This window comes from Salmo salar, chromosome ssa12 (genome assembly GCF_905237065.1).
Source record: "Salmo salar chromosome ssa12, Ssal_v3.1, whole genome shotgun sequence".
NCBI lineage: Eukaryota > Metazoa > Chordata > Actinopteri > Salmoniformes > Salmonidae > Salmo > Salmo salar.
The window spans coordinates 10,368,701-10,390,377 of record NC_059453.1 but is presented as its reverse complement, the minus strand read 5'-3'; the positions used below and the strand labels follow the sequence as shown (position 1 = coordinate 10,390,377).

Genomic DNA, 21,677 nt, shown 5'->3' with positions numbered 1-21,677 from the left:
CTCTGCCTCTAACCCTATTACAGGGGCTGAGTCACTGGCTTACTGGTGTTCTTCCATGCCGTCCATGGGAGGGGTGCGTCACTTGAGTGGGTTGAGTCACTGACGTGGTCATCCTGTCTGGGTTGGCGCCCCCCCTTGGGTTGTGCCATGGCGGAGATCGTTGTGGGCTATACTCGGCCTTGTCTTAGGACGGTAAGTTGGTGGTTGGAGACATCCCTCTAGTGGTGTGGGGGCTGTGCTTTGGCAAAGTGGGTGGGGTTATATCCTGCCTGTTTGGCCCTGTCCGGGGGTATCATCGGATGGGGCCACAGTGTCTTCTGATCCCTCCTGTCTCAGCCTCCAGTATTTATGCTGCAGTAGTTTATGTGTCGGGGGGCTAGGGTCAGTCTGTTACATCTGGAGTATTTATCTTGTCTTATCCGGTGTCCTGTGTGAATTTAAATATGCTCTCTCTAATTCTCTCTTTCTCTCTTTCTGTCTTTCTCTTGGAGGACCTGAGCCCTAGGACCATGCCTCAGGACTACCTGGCATGATGACTCCTTGCTGTCCCCAGTCCACCTGGCCGTGCTGCTGCTCCAGTTTCAACTGTTCTGCCTGCGGCTAGGGAACCCTGACCTGTTCACCGGACGTGCTTGTTGCACCCACGACAACTACTATGATTATTATTATTTGACCATGCTGGTCATTTATGAACATTTTAACATCTTGACCATGTTCTGTTATAATATCCACCCTGCACAGCCAGAAGAGGACTGGCCACCCCTCATAGCCTGGTTCCTCTCTAGGTTTCTTCCTAGGTTTTTGGCCTTTCTAGGGAGTTTTTCCTAGGGAGTTTTTCCTAGCCACCGTGCTTCTTTCACATGCATTGCTTGCTGTTTGGGGTTTTAGGCTGGGTTTCTGTACAGCACTTTGAGATATCAGCTGATGTACGAAGGGCTATATAAATACATTTGATTTGATTTTGATTTGATTTGATTTGTCTCCTGTTTACCACCTTTGTCTCGAGTACATACCTACATCTCCTGAATACAAACCAAGTAAACTTACGTGTAGCTCTTCATGCTCTCTTGAGAAATTTGAAGATCTTGAAATTGAGTCAGTTGGCTATGCTGAGCGCTCTGATGTTGAGCCAGACCAGGATGAAGTGTGCCGACCAGCAGCGACAGGAGTAGGGGAGATTTTTGGAAAGAGTGGATTTCTGCTTTTTGGCCGACCCCCATAATGTGTCGGGCTGGGTAAAGGACAAACTGGGAATGGTTACATCTGTGAACGTTTTGAGAATTGTTGAGATTTTTTTGCGTGCATCCTCCGCTCAGAGGAAGCGGATGCTTCGTTTCACGTGTTGTGATTTGCTCTACGGAGTAGGGCGCCACTCAGAGGTGATCAGTGGGGTAGTGTAGAGGTGGATCAAATTAAACATATTCCTGGTGTTTGTTAAACCCGCCGTTTGGTAAGACACAGACCCGGTGGCAATGGCGAGACTGAGAATACCCTGTATGTCTTGTTGAGCTTTGACACAGAGTTTCTACCTGATAAGGTCAGATTAGGTTATATTTGCTATTCTGTGAGGGCCTTTGTTCCGAACCCGCTACGGTGTTTGAGGTGTCAAGGATTCGGACGTGTTGCAACCAGTGTGTAGAAGGGAGATCCCACGCTGTGAGAAATGTGCAGGGGGGCATAGGCAGAGGGAGTGTATAGTTGGGATAGAGAAAGCACTGTGTCAACTGTGGGGGCGGCCATGCAGCTGGGGATACGAAGTGCCGTGTGAGAGAGATACCGGTTGAGACTGACAGAGTTCGAATCGGGCAAAAAAAGTTTTGTATGCTGAGGCAGTGAGGAAAGTAGAGGATGACGGGCAAAGAGTGAAGGATCATGACAAAATACTAGTAGTAGGCCACTACTGAGTGACCCAAACAGTTTGTGTTTAGTACGGTTGGTTTGTTGATGTTCGTTGCTATGGTAATTAACTGTACTGCACAGATGGAAAGGAAGTCACAGAAGATAAAAGTAGTAGCAGCAGAAAAGTTATTTGGAGTGAAAGATTTTTTCGGCCAAAGAGTTTTACCCGACACGTTGCAGCAGGTGTTGAAAGAAAGAGTACAAAAAAGCGTATGAACATTGCGACTAGTCTGCCGGAAATTCTAGTCTGCCGGAAAAACATCACAGACCTTGTTCTGGTTGAGTGGAGAAGAGGTTGGGGACTGTTGAGTCATTGAAAGTAACTCGAAGTGGACTGTTGGTGATTTCTTGCGTTTCTTCCATCCAGAGGGATCAGGCGCTCCAAACCACGTTTCTAGGGACAAGAGCTGTAAATATCTTTGCTCTCCGGAGCAGGGTGCCATTGAAAAGAGTGAAAACTGGGGTGGCATTAAGTGTTGAGGAGGAGCAATTGAAATAGAAGATTCCCAGTATATGCCATGCCTGCCGTTTGGTGCAACGCACACCCGGTGGACAGAATGGTGAAACAGAAGATACTGTCTGTCCTGTTGAGTTTTGATGCAGTTTTTACCCGACAAAGTCAAGTTAGGATGTGTCAGTTATCCCGTGAGAGCTTTTGTCCTGAATCCATTACGGTGTTTTAGGTGTCAAGCTTATGGTCATGTACAGGGGCGAAAATCTGATATCCACTTTGGAGGGGACAATTACATGAAATTTTCTCAAGAGCAATTCCTGAGGGGGACACCAAAAGTAGTGCTGTAACACATAGCCTACATTGTAATATGGTAAATGTATATTGAGGAACCAAAGAAATAAGGTGTTTGCCGTACTCCTAACTACCGGTACCCAAAACTACACAACTAATCACAACAGCCATACCATTGCCTTTAACAAATCTTAGTTCAGTCACCAGTTTAAGTTGAGAGTGGGGGTATCCATGGCATTTTCCAATTATGTTCCTATTTTACAAGTCAAAAAAATTGAGAACCTTTCATAATGTTGCCAAACAAAGACTCAACAAACTTACCTGAGACTCCCTGTCTCTGCCAGTCTGTCCCTGCATATCTGTCCCCAACTCTGCTGTCTGTGTGCCATCTGTTGCCTGCTCTGCCTAATGACATCATTGTGAAACATTTCCATTAGAATTTCGTTTCTTTCTTATGAACATTTTATCAACTAGTCTTTGAGATATTAGGCTACTAGGGTTCTTACTATACCTTTTGGTGTATTGAAAAATACTCTGATGTCCGTCTTTTATTTTTCTGCCATTTTTCTACCTGGCTGGCTGGCTGGCTACACACACAGTGTGTAGGTTATTTACAGTAGGAGATGGGCTTCTATCATCTTCAATCATTCTATATGGGCTTCGATCTAAAAGGTAGCTAGCAAATGTGAAACGGATTAAAATGACAAGAGTTGACAGCTGTATGAGTTCACCATTTACACAACATATGCTGCAACCTTTTGTAATTTTAATAGTTTGTTTCATATTGGCTGGCTTCCAACAATAGCTGAATTTGCAAAGCTAGCGAGCACCAATTCAGTTTCAGTGGTGTTTGCTATAATCTTTGCTACCCGGGTTAAATAAAGGTGAAATAAAATAAATAAATAAAAGTTCCCTTGCAACAATTTAGCTTTTGCAACGAGACCATTAAATATATTTAAGACAATGGTAGAAGAGAGTGTAGTTCTGTTCAGTTTGGACTTCAGTTTATCGCTAACCTTATCACGGGGACTTTGAAGCACTAATTTACATCATCTGTATGCTGATTCCATCTTTGACGACGCCACATAAATGTAATAGGTACTAGCTAGCTTAATAGTTAATATTTGCGCGCTAGCTCTGCATATTCAGCTAGTGTGTGTGTGCGCGATTGACTGGATGAACCTCACAGCAGTTACGTAGCAAGCTAAGGAACTGGCAGTGGATCAAACCATTGTGAGGCAAAGGGCGGGTGGGTCGCAATCTTTTGAAACTTAAAAACGCGCTATTAAGTGTCTATAATCAGCACAATTGCTTTCATTGCGTATTATTAATATTATTTAAATTACATAGTTATGTTTCAGTGATATATTGGGGGGGACAAATATTTTTCCCAGGATGGGGGGGTCGTGTCCCCCCGTCCCCCCCGGGATTTCCGCCCCTGGTCATGTAGCTGAAGTGTGTAGGAGGGAGATTCCTAGATGTGAGAAGTGTGCCGGAGGGCATGAGACAAAGGAGCGTGTAGTATCCGTGGGAAAAAGTTGTATGCGCGTTAACTGCAAGGGGTACCCATGGTGGTGGAGTTCAGAGGTGTACGGTGAGAAAAAGACAGTTTGAGGTTACCAGGAAAATAGATGTTGTGGTGCCAGCTGCAGACAAGTACTTGGGTGTATGAGATTTAATGCAGAAGAGTTACAAGGTGTTTTGAATGATAGTGTCCCGTCCTCCCAGGCTGCTGCCCTGGTGTAGGATCAGATATGGTCAAAGTAGTGGGATAGTGGTGAGGTTTTAATGGGTGTAGAGTTAGTTGGTATGGCAAATTATTTATAAAATGTGTTATTAATTCATAATAGAGAACAGTAGGTTGATACACAGCCAACACAGTAGGTGGCGGCATGCACATTTACATTACATTTACATGACATTTAAGTCATTTAGCAGACGCTCTTATCCAGAGCGACTTACAAATTGGTGCATTCACCTTATGATATCCAGTGGAACAACCACTTTACAATAGTGCATCTAAATCTTTTAAGGGGGGTTAGAAGGATTACTTTATCCTATCCTAGGTATTCCTTAAAGAGGTGGGGTTTCAGGTGTCTCCGGAAGGTGGTGATTGACTCCGCTGTCCTGGCGTCGTGAGGGAGCTTGTTCCACCATTGGGGTGCCAGAGCAGCGAACAGTTTTGACTGGGCTGAGCGGGAACTGTGCTTCCTCAGAGGTAGGGGGGCCAGCAGGCCAGAGGTGGATGAACGCAGTGCCCTTGTTTGGGTGTAGGGCCTGATCAGAGCCTGAAGGTATGGAGGTGCCGTTCCCTTCACAGCTCTGTAGGCAATCACCATGGTCTTGTAGCGGATGCGAGCTTCAACTGGAAGCCAGTGGAGAGAGCGGAGGAGCGGGGTGACGTATGATGCACCTATAACGTATGTTTGCGGACCTCCGTAATACCATAGAAGAAGATTTTGTCAAAGATTTTGTTATAACTAACTTAAGATGGACCACAGCCTGTCCTTTAAAGTGGGAACAAATTCGTGCTTTTTGTTACTTTGGCAAAGGGTAAAATCTACAAAAATGTGTCTTAACAGATGATAGTTTTTGGAACAAAAAACTGTATTGAGATCAAATGTTTAATCGATGTGAAAGTTTGCATGATGTAGTACAAAATCGACCTTCTCCCACTGCCGGCCACTGGGCATCCTCTCATCACCATATTTGGTAGTGAGAAGAAACGCTAACCGGATGCTTCACACTTATATATCCGGGGAAATATCTGGCTCATTGTTCTGTCTGTGACGTCGTTCTGGGAAAGGAGGTAGTTCGGAGTTACGCTAGCTTGTTGTTGTTGTTAGTATCGTCGGTAGTCAACATTTCAAAGTCCCGTTCCAAAGTAAGATCAAACTTTAAAACATTCTATAACGATTCTATGTATATAACAGCTAGTCTTCAGGACATTAGAGACGGTCTAGTCATGTTATCTAGCTAACGTTAGCTATAGTAGGTTGACGTTGCCTAGGTTTTCATCTTCAACCTAGGGTAGCTAGCAATCATTGTTAGCATGCACATTTGTTTAGCTAGCTATCTTCAAGACGCTGTGTTGTGACTGATCACATTATTCGTCATCAAGACAATGTCAAATATGTGATTTGTGAATCGTTCATTTCAACCAGGCAGCCTGATCACTAGATAGTAAGTGGGCAGGGCCAGGGCCGGCGCCAGAACGGATCAGTTGGACAGTCATTTGATTAACTATTGTGGCTGTCGGTGCCGTTTAAGATGAGGGAGGACCATTGGCGATTTTAGCATGTACATCTTGGTGAAAAAAAACAACAACAAATGTGGCATGCGAGCAAAGCCACTACTCTACACAACACTAAACAATACATTCATTGCATTGTAACGGTGACAAACGGTGCCCACAATCTGTTAGGGTCTACATAAAGCTGTCCCAACAGCAGAGTCCCAACATCTTACCACTGCTACACCTGGCTATCAGCAGAGCCTTGTCTGGCAGTGAAACAGTTCATTCAGCCTCATTTACTACCTTTAAAAAAAACATAGCTGATATGGCTGACTTGCTTAAACAAATGTGGTTTCTACTGACTATTGAGATGTACAAACTATGGCATAAGGGGACGACAAGCAGATAAGAGGCAATCCGTAGTTTAAATTAAGACAATGACTGAGCTAGGACGGAAGCAACATTAGTCAATAACTATTTGTTTAGCACTATTGAAATGTACAGCGACAGAATTCAGAACATGGGCTGTTCTTACAGTGCTCTCCCTGTACACCAAGTCAGAACCGTAGGATAAATAAAGGGGGCTAATAAGCAGACAATGAAAGCTCTAACAATATTCGATTATTACATTTCTCTAAAGTAAGGCACATGTGCTACTAACATTTCACTACACAACATACACTTAGTATTACTTTCTTAGCTACAGTATACATATCTCCCTGGCATATTACATCATTTATGCAGCAGCATACAAGACATTCTGGACTCACATTGTTGTGCGCTGCTCAGCTGAACAGGAAGATGGCGAGGCGGTCCTCAGAGTTAACAGTTGTTTTGAGTGCTTCATTGACAGCATGGCCAATGTTGAATGTTTATCCATTTAAACTTGGAAAAGAGCCCCTTAATCCCAGATTTGAGACCACACAGCCACTGTCACTGATTCCTCCCAAACCACTTGTTGAATTTGCGATTTCAAACTTGTGTAATGTTTATGTCCGATGAGCACCGCTACGTTTTATCTATAATTTCTCTTCATTATTTCTCTTCATATGACAAGGATTAAAAAGGATTTGCCAGTAGATTGTCGACTTGATTCATGATGATTACTGCTAGCTAAGATTGTGAAAGTATGATGTCCAATCAAAGCTACTGTAGATATGTGATTTGACATCATTTTATCTGTGGCCAATGACGTTGATCCTTCTTGGATGGGCACTTCTATGGCAGCAGCCAAAGGGCTAGAATTTAAGGTCTGCTCTAACACTTGGCAGTGAAGTAGGCTGGTGTTTAATTTAAGGCCCTGATGGCAATGATCCGTTTATTTTTAATTTTACAGGAGATTAATATAATAATTTTACCTAAGAAATGTTAGTTTGTCAATTTTGAAGATTTGAAAATGAATAAAAATGTCTTATTTAAGAGGTGGGCTTATTTGGAACACTCGGTACCCATTAATTAAGCCCAGTCTGGATTTTTCACATTTGATCAAATATCTGTAAGTAAAGTCATAGAGCTTCATATTAGAGATTATTCTTTAGTTTTATATCCACTTTTCTTACAAAAGTTAGGGCACTATATGTTAGAGATGTTTAAACTGATATTTTGTTGGCCATAATGGGTACACTTAACCTACTAGTGGCAGACATGTTTACCATCCATTTTTACTCTGTTCAATTTGAATTGAAATCACTCAAAGTTCACTGTAATATACTGTAAACCAGTGTTTTTCCAATGTTGTAGCTGGCGTAATATGGGCATGTTATACTTTACAATGTTAATGACAGTGGATTACCCATCTACAAGTGGTACACGTGTCACAACACATCTTTAAGATGTCATGATGGGCATCGTATGGTATGTCATGGTCATCACACTGGATTATTGATCTACTAAAAAATATATCAAGCTTACATCTTGCTGTGTGTGTGTTGGTAATGTCATGACTGTAAACACATATTTAACAATGTAACATTTGATAAACCGCACCACCTACTGCAGCCTTGATAAACCGCACCAGCCACTGCAGCCTTGATAAACCGCACCAGCCACTGCAGCCTTGATAAACCGCACCAGCCACTGCAGCCTTGATAAACCGCACCAGCCACTGCAGCCTTGATAAACCGCACCAGCCACTGCAGCCTTGATAAACCGCACCAGCCACTGCAGCCTTGATAAACCGCACCACCTACTGCAGTCTTGATATACCGCACCACCTACTGCAGCCTTGATAAACCGCACCACCTACTGCAGCCTTGATAAACCGCACCAGCCACTGCAGCCTTGATAAACCGCACCACCTACTGCAGTCTTGATAAACCGCACCACCTACTGCAGCCTTGATAAACCGCACCACCTACTGCAGCCTTGATAAACCGCACCACCTACTGCAGCCTTGATAAACCGCACCACCTACTGCGGCCTTGATAAACCGCACCACCTACTGCGGCCTTGATAAACCGCACAACCTACTGCAGCCTTGATAAACCGCACCACCTACTGCAGCCTTGATAAACCGCACCACCTACTGCAGCCTTGATAAACCGCACCACCTACTGCAGCCTTGATAAACCGCACCATCTACTGCAGCCTTGATAAACCGCACCACCTACTGCAGCCTTGATAAACCGCACCAGCCACTGCAGCCTTGATAAACCGCACCACCTACTGCAGCCTTGATAAACCGCACCACCTACTGCAGCCTTGATAAACCGCACCACCTACTGCAGCCTTGATAAACCGCACCACCTACTGCAGCCTTGATAAACCGCACCACCTACTGCAGCCTTGATAAACCGCACCACCTACTGCAGCCTTGATAAACCGCACCACCTACTGCAGCCTTGATAAACCGCACCAGCCACTGCAGCCTTGATAAACCGCACCACCTACTGCAGCCTTGATAAACCGCACTAGCCACTGCAGCCTTGATAAACCGCACCAGCCACTGCAGCCTTGATAAACCGCACCACCTACTGCAGCCTTGATAAACCGCACCAGCCACTGCAGCCTTGATAAACCGCACCACCTACTGCAGCCTTGATAAACCGCACCACCTACTGCAGCCTTGATAAACCGCACCACCTACTGCAGCCTTGATAAACCGCACCACCTACTGCAGCCTTGATAAACCGCACCAGCCACTGCAGCCTTGATAAACCGCACCAGTTACTGCAGTCTTGATAAACCGCACCAGCTACTGCAGCCTTGATAAGGCTCCAAAATGAAATCAACCATTTGGTATGATGTTGATTCTGGAAAATTGAATAAGTGTGGTTCAAGTTGTTTTCTTGGTAACGATTTGAAGCCGTCGTCTCTATCTGAGCATGACAGCATCCAACTCAGTTTCCCTCCCAGAAAACACACGATACCGTATAGTGTTGTGTATTCGCAAATTCATGAGGAAACTGAAGAGGATGGCTTTACCGAGTTTTGCGAGTGTTGGATCACTTGACCGCAGTGTTTGTTAGCTAGCTAGTTTACCTTAGCTGCCTAACTTACATAATCATTCAGCCAGCGTGATATCAAATGTCATTTTGGTTCGCCTTTGCTTTAAACTAGCAAACTTCTTGCTTGTAATTGTATCTAGCTAGATATCATCCCACCCTATTGAGAAAGGTGACGGTAAAATGTATCAGTAAGCTAAAGTTAACCCAATTAGCTCAAATGGCTAACGTTAGCGATCGTTGCCACAGCAATGTTGGCTAGCTAGCTACGTTTTCTTAGCAGAATCCTAGCAGATGGAATATGTTTTATACGTGGTGTATCTATCACTTTATTAGCAAAGCTGTTCTAGTGAAACTCATCCTGTTTGTGAAACTCACCTTTCATTTTTTTGTGCCTCTTTTGAATCCATCTGTAGCCTTCCATGTCTGAACCCAAGTCCCCAGGTTCTGGCTGTGGTTTTCCAGCCCAGAGAACCTTAAAGCAGGGTCCAGAGATGGTCTCAGTGAAGCTGGAGGACTGCAGTCAACCACTGGAACTCAATGTGATTGTTAAAGAGGAGCCAGAAGTCCTAGAGGAAGAGAGGGCAGTCAAAGAGGAGGTGGAGGAGAGAGCTGTCAAAGAGGAGGAGGCGGAGGAGGAGAGAGCAGTCAAAGAGGAGGTGGAGGAGAGAGCTGTCATTGAGGAAGTGCAGGAGAGAGCTGTCAAAGAGGAGGAGGCGGAGGAGGAGAGAGCAGTCAAAGAGGAGGAGGCGGCGGAGGAGGAGAGAGCAGTCAAAGAGGAGGAGGAGGAGAGACCTGTCAAAGAGGAGGAGAACAGGGATGTGTCTGCTCCAGATCTAGAGGAAGAGGAGGAAGTAGATAGTATCACTGACCCAGGTAAGTTCAGGTGTGGAGTACGGAGAGAAGTTGGTGGCCTCAGGGGATTCTAAAATTATTATTGCTATTATTGACAGCTCACTTCCCACAACTATTGTTGAAGTTAGCCCAGCTTTTAGACAGAGATGATATACTATTGTTAAAGTTAGCCCAGCTTTTAGACAGAGATGATATACTATTGTTAAAGTTAGCCCAGCTTTTAGACAGAGATGATATACTATTGTTAAAGTTAGCCCAGCTTTTAGACAGAGATGATATACTATTGTTAAAGTTAGCCCAGCTTTTAGACAGAGATGATATACTATTGTTAAAGTTAGCCCAGCTTTTAGACAGAGATTATATGCTATTGTTAAAGTTAGCCCAGCTTTTAGACAGAGGTGATATACTATTGTTAAAGTTAGCCCAGCTTTTAGACAGAGATGATATACTCCGTGTAGCAGTATACCACTAACCCACAGTTCACCAACCTGTGTCTCTGACTGCTTGGCAACTCTTTCCCCAAGTCGGAGTGTATATCTGTGGATGGTAGATGTTTCTAATTATAAAGTCGTTGTTTTCATTGCCCGTGTGGTGCCCAGTAAATTATGAAATCTGCTGTTAATCAACTGTTAATTAATGAAACAATGAATAAAAAGCTGTAAGCTTGGGCTAGTGCCATCACCTGCTGTTGTGCCCTTGACTAAGACTCTTAACCCCCACAACAACTGGTCCACGTTCCCCCATAGTACGGCAGCCCTCTGCTCCAACCTGTATGTTTATGTTGGTTTTAAACAGGAAGTCACAATTCCGTTGGACCTTGTGTTCTAATTGGACAAATAAAGTGATCGTAATAGTTTTGAAACAAGTCTAAAGCCAATGCTTCTGTTCCTGATTCTAACCCCATATCTGTCCATATTCCCACAGGAGAGGGTTCAGACAGTGAGCCCAGTTCCACAGCATCAGGAAACCATAAACAACACAGACAGAGGAACTCAAGACAGAAACATCACCACTGCATGGACTGCTTCACTAGTTTCTATGAGCCAGAGGAGTTAAGAAGACACACTTGTAGGCCCCGACCCTGTTCAAATTGCAGAGGCAGTTTTATTTGTCCAACTCACCTCATACCACACAAAAAGACCCTCAAAAGGAAGAAAACATACCCGTGTGGTCAATGTGGGAAGAGATTTCAGACACCAAGCAGCTTGAAGACGCACCAGCTTACTCACACAGGAAAGAAGTTGTACCACTGCTCCCAATGTAGGAAGACTTTTAGCTGTTCGTTCAATTTGAAGAGGCATCAGAGAATACATACAGGAGAGAAGCCTTTCCACTGCTTCCAATGTGGGAAGAGCTTCCGTATGGAAGGACAGCTAAACGAACACAAGAGAATACACACAGGAGAGAAGCCGTACCACTGCTTTCAGTGTGGGAAGAGCTTTGGACGGGCAGGAGCTCTAAAGGCACACCAGCTAATTCACACAGGAGAGAAGCCATACCACTGCTCTCAGTGTGGGAAGAGCTTCAGTCAGGCAGGACACCTGAAGACACACCATCGAACTCACTCGGGAGAGAAGCCGTACCACTGCTCTGTTTGTGGGATGAGTTTTCCTCTTTTACAGACCTTAAATAGACACCAGCTTACTCACACAAGAAAGATGCCTTATCACTGCTCCCAGTGTGAGAAGAGCTTCAGTCAAACAGGAAGCCTGAGGGCACACCAGTTAACTCACACAGTAGAAAAGCCTTACCACTGCCTTCAATGTGGAAAGAGTTTCAGTCATTCATCAAATGTGACAGCCCACCAGTTAACTCACACAGGAGAGAAGAATTACCACTGCACTCAGTGTGGCAAGAGCTTCAGTCTGGCAAGATACCTGAAGAAACATTGTCAAACTCACACAGGAGAGAAGCCTTACCACTGCCCTCAATGTGGGAAGAGTTTCCGTCAGTCATCACATCTGAGGGCACACAAGTTAACTCACACAGGAGAGAAGCCCTGTACCACTTCTGTCAGTGTGGGAAGATCTTCAGGCAGACAGCAGACTTAAAGAGACACCAGCTAAACGTGGACAAGTTTTTAGCTCGATCTACAGGCTCCCGATCAGATCCCGGCCCATTTTTTCCAAATCGGAGTAAATCCGAAGTAAAACCTAGCGCAGCAGCCCCGTAATGTTAATACCTACCTGATTCAACTCTCGCTTTCTCCACTCTACATTCTGTAGGGGCTGCCGCGGTAGGTTTCTCCACTCTACCGGCTGTGGGGGCTGCCGCGGTAGGTTTCTTCACTCTACCGGCTGTGGGGGCTGCCACGGTAGGTTTCTCCACTCTACAGGCTGTGGGGGCTGCCGCGGTAGGTTTCTCCACTCTACAGGCTGTGGGGGCTGCCGCGGTAGGTTTCTCCACTCTACCGGCTGTGGGGGCTGCCACGGTAGGTTTCTCCACTCTACAGGCTGTGGGGGCTGCCGCGGTAGCTTTCTCCACTCTACCGGCTGTGGGGGCTGCCGCAGTAGCTTTCTCCACTCTACATTCTGTGGGGGCTGCCACGGTAGGTTTCTCCACTCTACATTCTGTGGGGGCTGCCACGGTAGGTTTCTCCACTCTACAGGCTGTGGGGGCTGCCGCGGTAGCTTTCTCCACTCTACAGGCTCTTACGACATCACAATAATTTAACATGTTGAATGTATTGGGCCTCAAGTCAGCCGTCATCATAACAATGGCACCAAAAAAAGGAAACAAGGCAGGATGTCCTCTGTTCCTATGGTAACTCGGTAGCTAGCTCATGCTGGCTAATGTTACCCACATCTCATGCTCTTCAAGGACTTGTCGGCCGTCATTGTAAATAAGAATTTGTTTTTAATGGACTTGCCTAGTTAAAAAATTTAATAAAAATAAAAAAATGTAAAAATATAACGGTATTTGAACGTTTGGTTTGTTAAATGTGATATGCCGTGTGTAACATCCATTTTGATCATTTACTCTGCTACTTGAGTCATCTCTCTCTGCTCTCTCTCTCTCTCTCTCTCTCTCTCTCTCTCTCTCTCTCTTTCTCTCTGCTATCCCTCTCTCTCTCTGCTCTCCCTCTCTCTCTCTCTCTGCTCTCTCTCTCTCTCTCTCTCTCTCTGCTCTCCCTCCCTCTCTCTCTCTGCTCTCCCTCTCTCTGTGCCTTTTCCAGACAGACCTAACCCCGCCCCCTGTCACTCAAGGAGCCCATATGTTGTTTCTGGACCTCCAGACACGTGTGTTCAGTCTGCATGGTCAATGCAGCACACGCAACAATATCAATACACTAGCCTTCTAGAATTTACCCTTCTGTTTCTTACATCTGCAAACAAACAGCTAGTTTGTCTTTTCGTAGCGAGTTGTTCTGTATCGTGTTAGCCGCTAGCTAGATAATAGATGTACTGAGTCAGAGCAAACGTAGCTAGCTAATACAGCCTGATACCAGTGATGGTGGAGGCCTAAATCAGCATGTTGTTTGTGAAACCGTATCTTCTAAACCAATAAGATCAGGAGAAGCATGAATTTGTTAGCTACATGAAGTAGCTCCTCCCTGGCATTTTCATTTGTTGTCATGCCAACCAACACTGTGTTCAAAATGCCCACTTATTTATATTCTGACTATAGAATTAAAATAATTATTCTATTTCCATGATTTCAATGGTAGCTAGTTGATACAGTGTTTTGATCTAAATTAGAAGTCAAATCGCAATTGCAACATTTAGTAAAAAAAATAAGGCCTTGATTTTTTGGGGTGGCCAATATCGTGCAGCCCTGCGTGGCAGTGTGAAAATGATCGCAAATGAGTGCAGGAAATGAAGAAATTGATGGAAATGTAGGAAATTGTATTTGGTTAAAGTTGAATTGTACAATATAGAACAACAAGAATGGAGAAAGAATTTTGTATTATTCATCAACCTAAAATCCCATCAAATACCGTCCTACCGGGATATTATATATTTGGGCCATATTGCCCAGCATTATTAGATGGTGTTATGTATTAGCAAAACGTTGGTTTAATTTAGCCTCTCTAGGGTAGGGGGCAGTATTTTCACATCCGGATAAAAAACGTACCTGATTTAATCTGGTTATTACTACTGCCCAGAAACTAGAATATGCATATAATTGTTTGATTTGGATAGAAAACACCCTAAAGTTTCTAAAACTGTTTGAATGGTGTCTGTGAGTATAACAGAACTCATATGGCAGGCCAAAACCTGAGAAGATTCTGTACAGGAAGTGCCCTCTCTGACCATTTCTTGGCCTTCTACACTCTCTTTATTGAAAACAGAGGATCTCTGCTGTAACGTGACACTTTCTAAGGCTCCCATAGGCTCTCAGAAGGCGCCAGAACGTTGAATGATGACTCTGCTGTCCCAGGCTGAAAAACAGTAGCGCATTTGGTAAGTGGTCGATCTGAGAACAATGAGACGGGCGCACGCGTGCACGAGACGACTCCATTTTCAACTTTGAGTCTTTGAACAAAAACAGGGTTTCCCGGTCGGAATATTATCGCTACTTTACGAGAAAAATCGCATAAAAATTGATTTTAAACAGCGTTTGACATGCTTCGAAGTACGGTAATGGAATATTTTGAATTTGTTTGTCACGATACGCGTCCGCGCGTCACCGTTCGGATAGTGTCTTGAACGCAAGAACAAAACAGAGGATATTTGAACATAACTATGGATTATTTTGAACCAAAACAACATTTGTGGATGAAGTAGAAGTCCTGGGAGTGCATTCTGACGAAGAACAGCAAAGGTAATCCAATTTTTATTATAGTAAATCTGAGTTTGGTGAGTGCCAAACTTGGTGGGTGTCAAAATAGCTAGCCCGTGATGGCGAGCTATCTACTCAGAATATTACAAAATGTGCTTTTGCCGAAAAGCTATTTTAAAATCGGACACCGCGATTGCATGAAGGAGTTCTGTATCTATAATTCTTAAAATAATTGTTATGTTTTTTGTGAACGTTTATCGTGAGTAATTTAGTAAATTCACCGGAAGTTTTCGGTATGTTTGCTAGTTCTGAACGTCACATGCTAATGTAAAAAGCTGGTTTTTGATATAAATATGAACTTGATTGAACAAAACATGCATGTATTGTATAACATAATGTCCTAGGAGTGTCATCTGATGAAGATCATCAAAGGTTAGTGCTGCATTTAGCTGTGGTTTGGGTTTATGTGACATTATATGCTAGCTTGAAAAATGGGTGTCTGATTATTTCTGGCTGGGTACTCTCCTGGCATAATCTAATTACAGTGAACAGTGAACAGGTATTACCCTCAGGTGTCCATGGGAAAGTGTACTGTTTGGTATCTGTGAGATCTTAGTCTTCACACCGGCGGTGACAGACGTTATGAGAGTACAAAGTACCCTCCATTAATGTGAACAGTTGATTAACTCGTGCCCTGCCATGAGTCAAAGGTCAATGCAGGCGATGAATGCTATTCCCTCACCTGAGCCAATCACAGCTCTCCTGACGGAAGGCTTCACCTCATCCTGTCCAGGACTATAAACTGAATGTGTGAATACCACTCATTGTGTTCCCACGGTGTCCAGGACTATAGACTGATTGTGTGAATACCACTCATTGTGTTCCCACGGTGTCCAGGACTATAAACTGAATGCGTGAATACCACTCATTGTGTTCCCACGGTGACCAGGACTATAAACAATGTGTGAATACCACTCATTGTGTTCCCACGGTGACCAGGACTATAAACTGAATGTGTGAATACCACTCATTGTGTTCCCACGGTGACCAGGACTATAAACTGAATGTGTGAACACCACTCATTGTGTTCCCACGGTGACCAGGACTATAAACTGAATGTGTGAATACCACTCATTGTGTTCCCACGGTGACCAGGACTATAAACTGAATGTGTGAATACCACTCATTGTGTTCCCACGGTGACCAGGACTATAAACTGAATGTGTGAAGACCACTCATTGTGTTCCCACGGTGACCAGGACTATAAACTGATTGTGTGAATACCACTCATTGTGTTGAAATGGTGACCAGGACTGTGAGCGTTTTATTGTGAGCATGTAACCTGTAGGCTATGATACTTATCTTATTACTATCTATATTTCTATATCTATATTATAATCCCTGCCTTGTTTCATTCTGAAGTATCAACAGTAACTGGTTGAAGTGGATTGTGTGTGTGTGCTGCACAGTCCCTAAATTCTAGACCTCAGCTGAATCTGGTAATGAATGGTGTGTCTGTTGAACAAGTTGAGGAGACTAAATTACTTGGTGTTACCTTAGATTGTAAACTGTCATGGTCAAAACATATAGATTCAATGGTTGTAAAGATGGGGAGAGGTCTGTCCGTAATAAAGATGTTTTTTGACTCCACAAGGCAAGTCCTGCAGGCTCTAGTTTTATCTTGATTAATGTCCAGTCATATGTTTAGGTCCTGCAAAGAAAGACCTCGTTAAGCTGCAGCTGGCCCAGAACAGAGTGGCACATCTTGTTCTTCATTGTAATCAGAGGGCACACAGCCTCTCTTGGCTGAGAGTTGAGGAAAGACTGACTGCGTCACTTCCTGTTTTTATAAGAATGTGTTGGAAATTCCAAATCGTTTCCATAGTCACCGTATACACAGCTCTGGCACACACTCTTACCCCACCAGACATGCCACCAGGGGTCTTTTCACAGTCCCCAGGTCCAGAACATATTCAAGGAAACATACACTATTATACAGAGCCATGAGTGCATGGTACTCCCTTCTATCTTATACAGCGCTAGTGAACCTCAGACCTGGTTTGGAAACAACCTATAAAAGCAATAGCTCACAACACAACGCCTCTCCCACATGTGACCTACTTATTGTGTGTATGTACTGACATGTGTAACTGCTAGATACACACACTACATGTTCATGTTTTTTTAAATGTATGTAAACTGTGAAGTATTTTGTCTGTAATGTATTTTTCATTATGTGTCGGATCCCAGTAAGACTAGCTGTCTCCGTTGCCGTCGGCTACTGGGGATCCTAATAAGTCACATGTTAGGACCTCTAATCCCCGTTCCTTGTGTGTGACTGGGATTCTGTAGCCATTCACATCAGTACAGCATTTTACCATCACGATCTCAATTCATTCAGCCTGTACATTCATTGCTTTAGCCTCGTTATTTCTAAGCATTTCCTATTTGTTTTTGTATTTTATTTAACCTTTATTTAACTAGGCAAGTCAGCTAAGAACAAATTCTTATTTACAATGATGGCCTACCCCGGCCAAATCCGAACCTGGATGACACTGGGCCAATTGTGGGCCGCCCTATGGGACTCCCAATCACGGCTGGTTGTGATACAGCCTGGACTCGAACCTATAGACATATAGGTCCTGGATGTCAGGAAGCTTGGGCCCAGTGATGTACTAGGCTGAACGCACTACCCTCTGTAGCGCCTTGCGGTCGGATGCCCAGCAGTTTCCATAACAAGCGGTGATGCAGCCAGTCAAGATGCTCTCAGTGGTGCAGCTGTAGAACATTTGGAGGATCTGAGGACCCATGCCAAATCTTTTCAGTCTCCTGAGGGGGAAAAGGTGTTGTCGTGCCCTCTTCAGGACTGTGTTGGTGTGTGTGGACCATGATGGATCCTTGGTGATGTGAACACAGAGGAACTTGAATCCCACTCCACTACAGCCCCGTTGAAGTGATGGCGGTGTGCTTGGCCCTCTGTTTCCTGTGTTGTCCACGATCAACTCTTTTGTCTTGCTGATGTTGAGGGAGAGGTTGTTGTCCTGGCACCGTACTGCCAGGTCTCTGACCTCCTACCTATTAGGTGTCTCATCGTCGTCTGTGATCAGGCCTTCCACCGTCGTGTCATCACGAAACAAGATGGTGTTGGAGTCGTGCGAGGCCACGCAGTTGTGGGTGAAGGTACTATAGGAGGGACTAAGCTTGCACCAGTGATGGGCCCCCGTGTTGAGGGTCAGTATGTGTTGTTCCCTACCCTCACCACCCGGGGGGCGGCCCGTCGGGAAGTCCAGGATCCAGTTGTAGAGGGAGGTGTTGTTCCCTACCCTCACCACCCGGGGGCGGCCCGTCGGGAAGTCCAGGATCCAGTTGTAGAGGGAGGTGTTGTTCCCTACCCTCACCACCCGGGGGCGGCCCGTCGGGAATTCCAGGATCCAGTTGTAGAGGGAGGTGTTGTTCCCTACCCTCACCACCTGGAGGCGGCCCGTCAGGAAGTCCAGGATCCAGTTGCAGAGGGAGGTGTTCAGTCCCAGGGTCCTTAGCTTAGTGATGAACTTGGAGGGGACTATGGTGTTGAACGCTGAGCTGTAGTCAATGAACAGCATTCTCACATAGGTGTTCCTTTTGTCCAGGTGGGAAAGGGCACTGTGGAGTGCAATAGAGATTGCGTCATCTATGGATCTGTTGGGGTGCTATGCAAATTGGAGTGGTTCCAAAGTGTCTGGGATGATGGTGTTGATGTGAGCCATGACCAGCCTCTCAAACCAGTGTCTACATACAGTTCAGTCAACAGTTTGGACACAGCTACACATAAAGAAAAGGACACAGGGTTTTTCTTTATTTTTACTATTTTCTACATCGTAGAATAATAGTGAAGACATCAAAACTATGAAATAACACATGTAGTAACCAAAAAAGTGTTAAACAAATCAAAATATATTTTGTATTTGAGATTCTTCAAAGTAGCCACCCTTTGCCTTGATGACAGCTTTACACAGTCTTGGCATTCTCTCAACCAGCTTCATGAGGTGGAATGCATTTCACCTGGAATGCATTTCAATTAACAGGTGTGCCTTGTTAAAAGTTAATTTGTAGAATTTCTTTCCTTCTTAATGCGTTTGAGCCAGTCAGTTGTGTTGTGACAAGGTAGGGGTGGTATACAGAAATAGCCCTATTTGGTAAAAGACCAAGTCCATATTTTGGCAAGAACAGCTCAAATAAGCAAAGAGAAACGGCAGTCCATCATTACTTTAAGACATGAAGGTTATTCAATACGGAAAATTTCAAGTGCAGGCGCTAAAACCATCAAGCGCTACAATGAAACTGGCTCTCATGAGGACCGCCACAGGAAAGGAAGACCCAGAGTTACCTCTGCTGCAGAGGATAAGTTCATTAGAGTGACCAGACTCAGAAATTGCAGCCCAATTAAATGCTTCACAGAGTTCAGGTAACATTGTTAGGGCTCCCGAGTGTCGCAGCGGTCTGATGCACTGCATCTTAGGGCAAGAGGCATCATTACAGTCCCTGGTTTGAATCCAGGCTGTATCACATCCGGCCGTGATTGAGAGTCCCATAGGGCGGTGCTCAGTTGGCCCAGCGTTGGCCGGGGTAGGCCTTTCCTAGTTAAATAAAGGTTCAATAAAAAATGGTAATAAAAGCAGACACATCTCAACATCAACTGTTCAGAGGAGACTGTGTGAATCAGACCTTCATGGTCGAATTGCTGCAAAGAAACCACTACGAAAGGACACCAATAAGAAGAAGAGACTTGATTGGGCCAAGAAACACAAGCAATGTAGAAAATAGTACAAATAAAGAAAAACCCTTGAACGAGTAGGTGTGTCCAAACTTTTGACTGGTACTGTGTGTGAAAATGCCACGCTTCTCTGTGACATCACAGGGTAGGAATTAAAGTAAGAAAAACAGTGATTTTCAAAACCTGCAACATGTTTCTAGTTGGGGAGGAAGGATATTTTCTTGCTCTCCAGATCACTGTGAATCTCACAGTGTTTGAAAAATAACTGTTTAACTTTTGACGTCATCGGGTCGAACTTTTTTTAAACATAATTTGCTTCTACAAAAACGTAGAAAATACGCCGTTTTCACCTATGTAGACAATGGTTTGGTGCTGGAGATAATGAGGTTGAAAAATGGCGGAGTGCCCTTTTATTAATAAAAACAGCTTGATTAAAGAAGTTGATTTGTTGTCACTTGGAGGACGTTTGTGAGAGATGGCGGACGTGGACGCTGAGGTCAAATCAAGCAGCGCATCGAGCAAAGTTGGTGAAGATTAATGTCCTGAATGGACAATAGCAGTGTTGAAAAATGCAACAACAAAAAATGTATTGTCTTGAATTGGAGTGGAGGATACGTGTATGAACGATAATGAATTGTTTCTTGTCAGGATGTGTTTGTTGAGCGAGGATGTAGGAGACCCGTTTGAGGTGTTGAAAATAGTGAAGTATGCACTGGGAAAAGTGGAGTCTGTCAGAGCGACCAGGAGTGGTCTTATTTTGATTCGTTGTGTTTCTGAAGAACAGAGGAAGTTTGCAGTGGGCTTCAAGAGAATCCAGAACAACAGAAGTATCGTGCTTTGAACTTGGGAGTAGAACACCTGTCAGAGGAGTCATCTGGGGTGAAGACGGATGTTCAAGTTGAATACATGAAGAGAATTCCTGGGTATGGTTGGTGTCCGGCGTCTGACCCGCTGGGTGAATGGAGAAACAGAAGAAAGTCTGTCGGTCCTGTTGTTTTATGATGAAGAGCATCTACCTACACATGTGAAGCTTGGTTATGTCAGATACACTGTAAGAGCTTTCATTCCCAAACCACTGCAGACGAAGCACTGTAAAGGATTTGGCCATGTTTCAAGTGTGTGCAGACTGGCGGAGTATAATGAAGAACGGTGTGTAGAAGGACGACGGTGTTGCAATTGTGGTGGGGATCACGCTCCTGAGTTCCTGGAGTGTCCTGTAAGGGTGAAGGAGATTGAGGTGTAAAACATTTAGAGCGATCAATCGAATCTCCTATGCGGAGGCGATTACAATAATTAACAAAACAATAAGTGATGCTAGTAAATATATGGTAGGGGATGGACAGTTTATAGTAGTAAATGTTTGCTATGAGTCAAAAGATACCCGGTGTGTTAAAAAGGTGGATTTTGTGGTGTTCATTTCCAAAGTTATAAACTGTACGGCTCAAATCTCAAAGGGGTCAAAGAAACAGGATATTATTGTGGCTGCGGCAGAAAGGTTTTGGGGACTTTACATCTGAAGGGCTTGTAAGGGCTACTGGCGCCAGAAGAAGGCCCTCCCAGGCTCCCCTTGAGACTTGTGTGTAGGGATCAGATCGTTTTTATTTTTTAACATGAACATTGTTTGATTTAGTTTTGTAAAAAAAAGTCTACATTTTTGTTGTTGTTTTTTTGGTATCAGCCGAATCTATTTATAAAAAAATAAAAAAAATGAAGATATGAATAATCAAAAGATTTAAATGAATAGAATGAACTAATTCAAAGAACGAAAAAATAACTAAAATAATGTAGGCCTAAATGCTCAAGCGCACATACATTCGTTCTGTCTGCTCAGACTAACAGCCTCACCTGTTGTTCCTGTCAATCAGACACGCAGTGTCAACCAATGAACCAAAGGTGCGTGAGGGAGGGCCGAGTCAACTCACAGTCACACACTTAGCAGCCGAGTAGAGAGAGGAAGGAAAGCTGTGAAAATGAGTCAGAAGCACAGTAGCATTTGGATGCATTTTAATAATGTAGACAATGTTA

The 21,677-nt window shown here is 44.2% G+C and overlaps 1 protein-coding gene across 1 annotated transcript; it reads left to right on the top strand.

Moving 5' to 3' along the window:
• The first annotated feature begins 5,410 nt into the window (after window positions 1-5,410).
• On the top strand, window positions 5,411-13,074 carry LOC106564126 (zinc finger protein 501-like). The gene is made up of 4 exons (XM_014130129.2): window positions 5,411-5,528; window positions 9,739-9,921; window positions 9,982-10,198; window positions 11,102-13,074. Exons 2-4 carry the CDS (start codon window positions 9,745-9,747, stop codon window positions 12,226-12,228), a joined length of 1,521 nt encoding a protein of 506 aa, XP_013985604.2. The 5' UTR covers window positions 5,411-5,528; window positions 9,739-9,744; the 3' UTR covers window positions 12,229-13,074.
• Window positions 13,075-21,677: the final 8,603 nt, after the last annotated feature.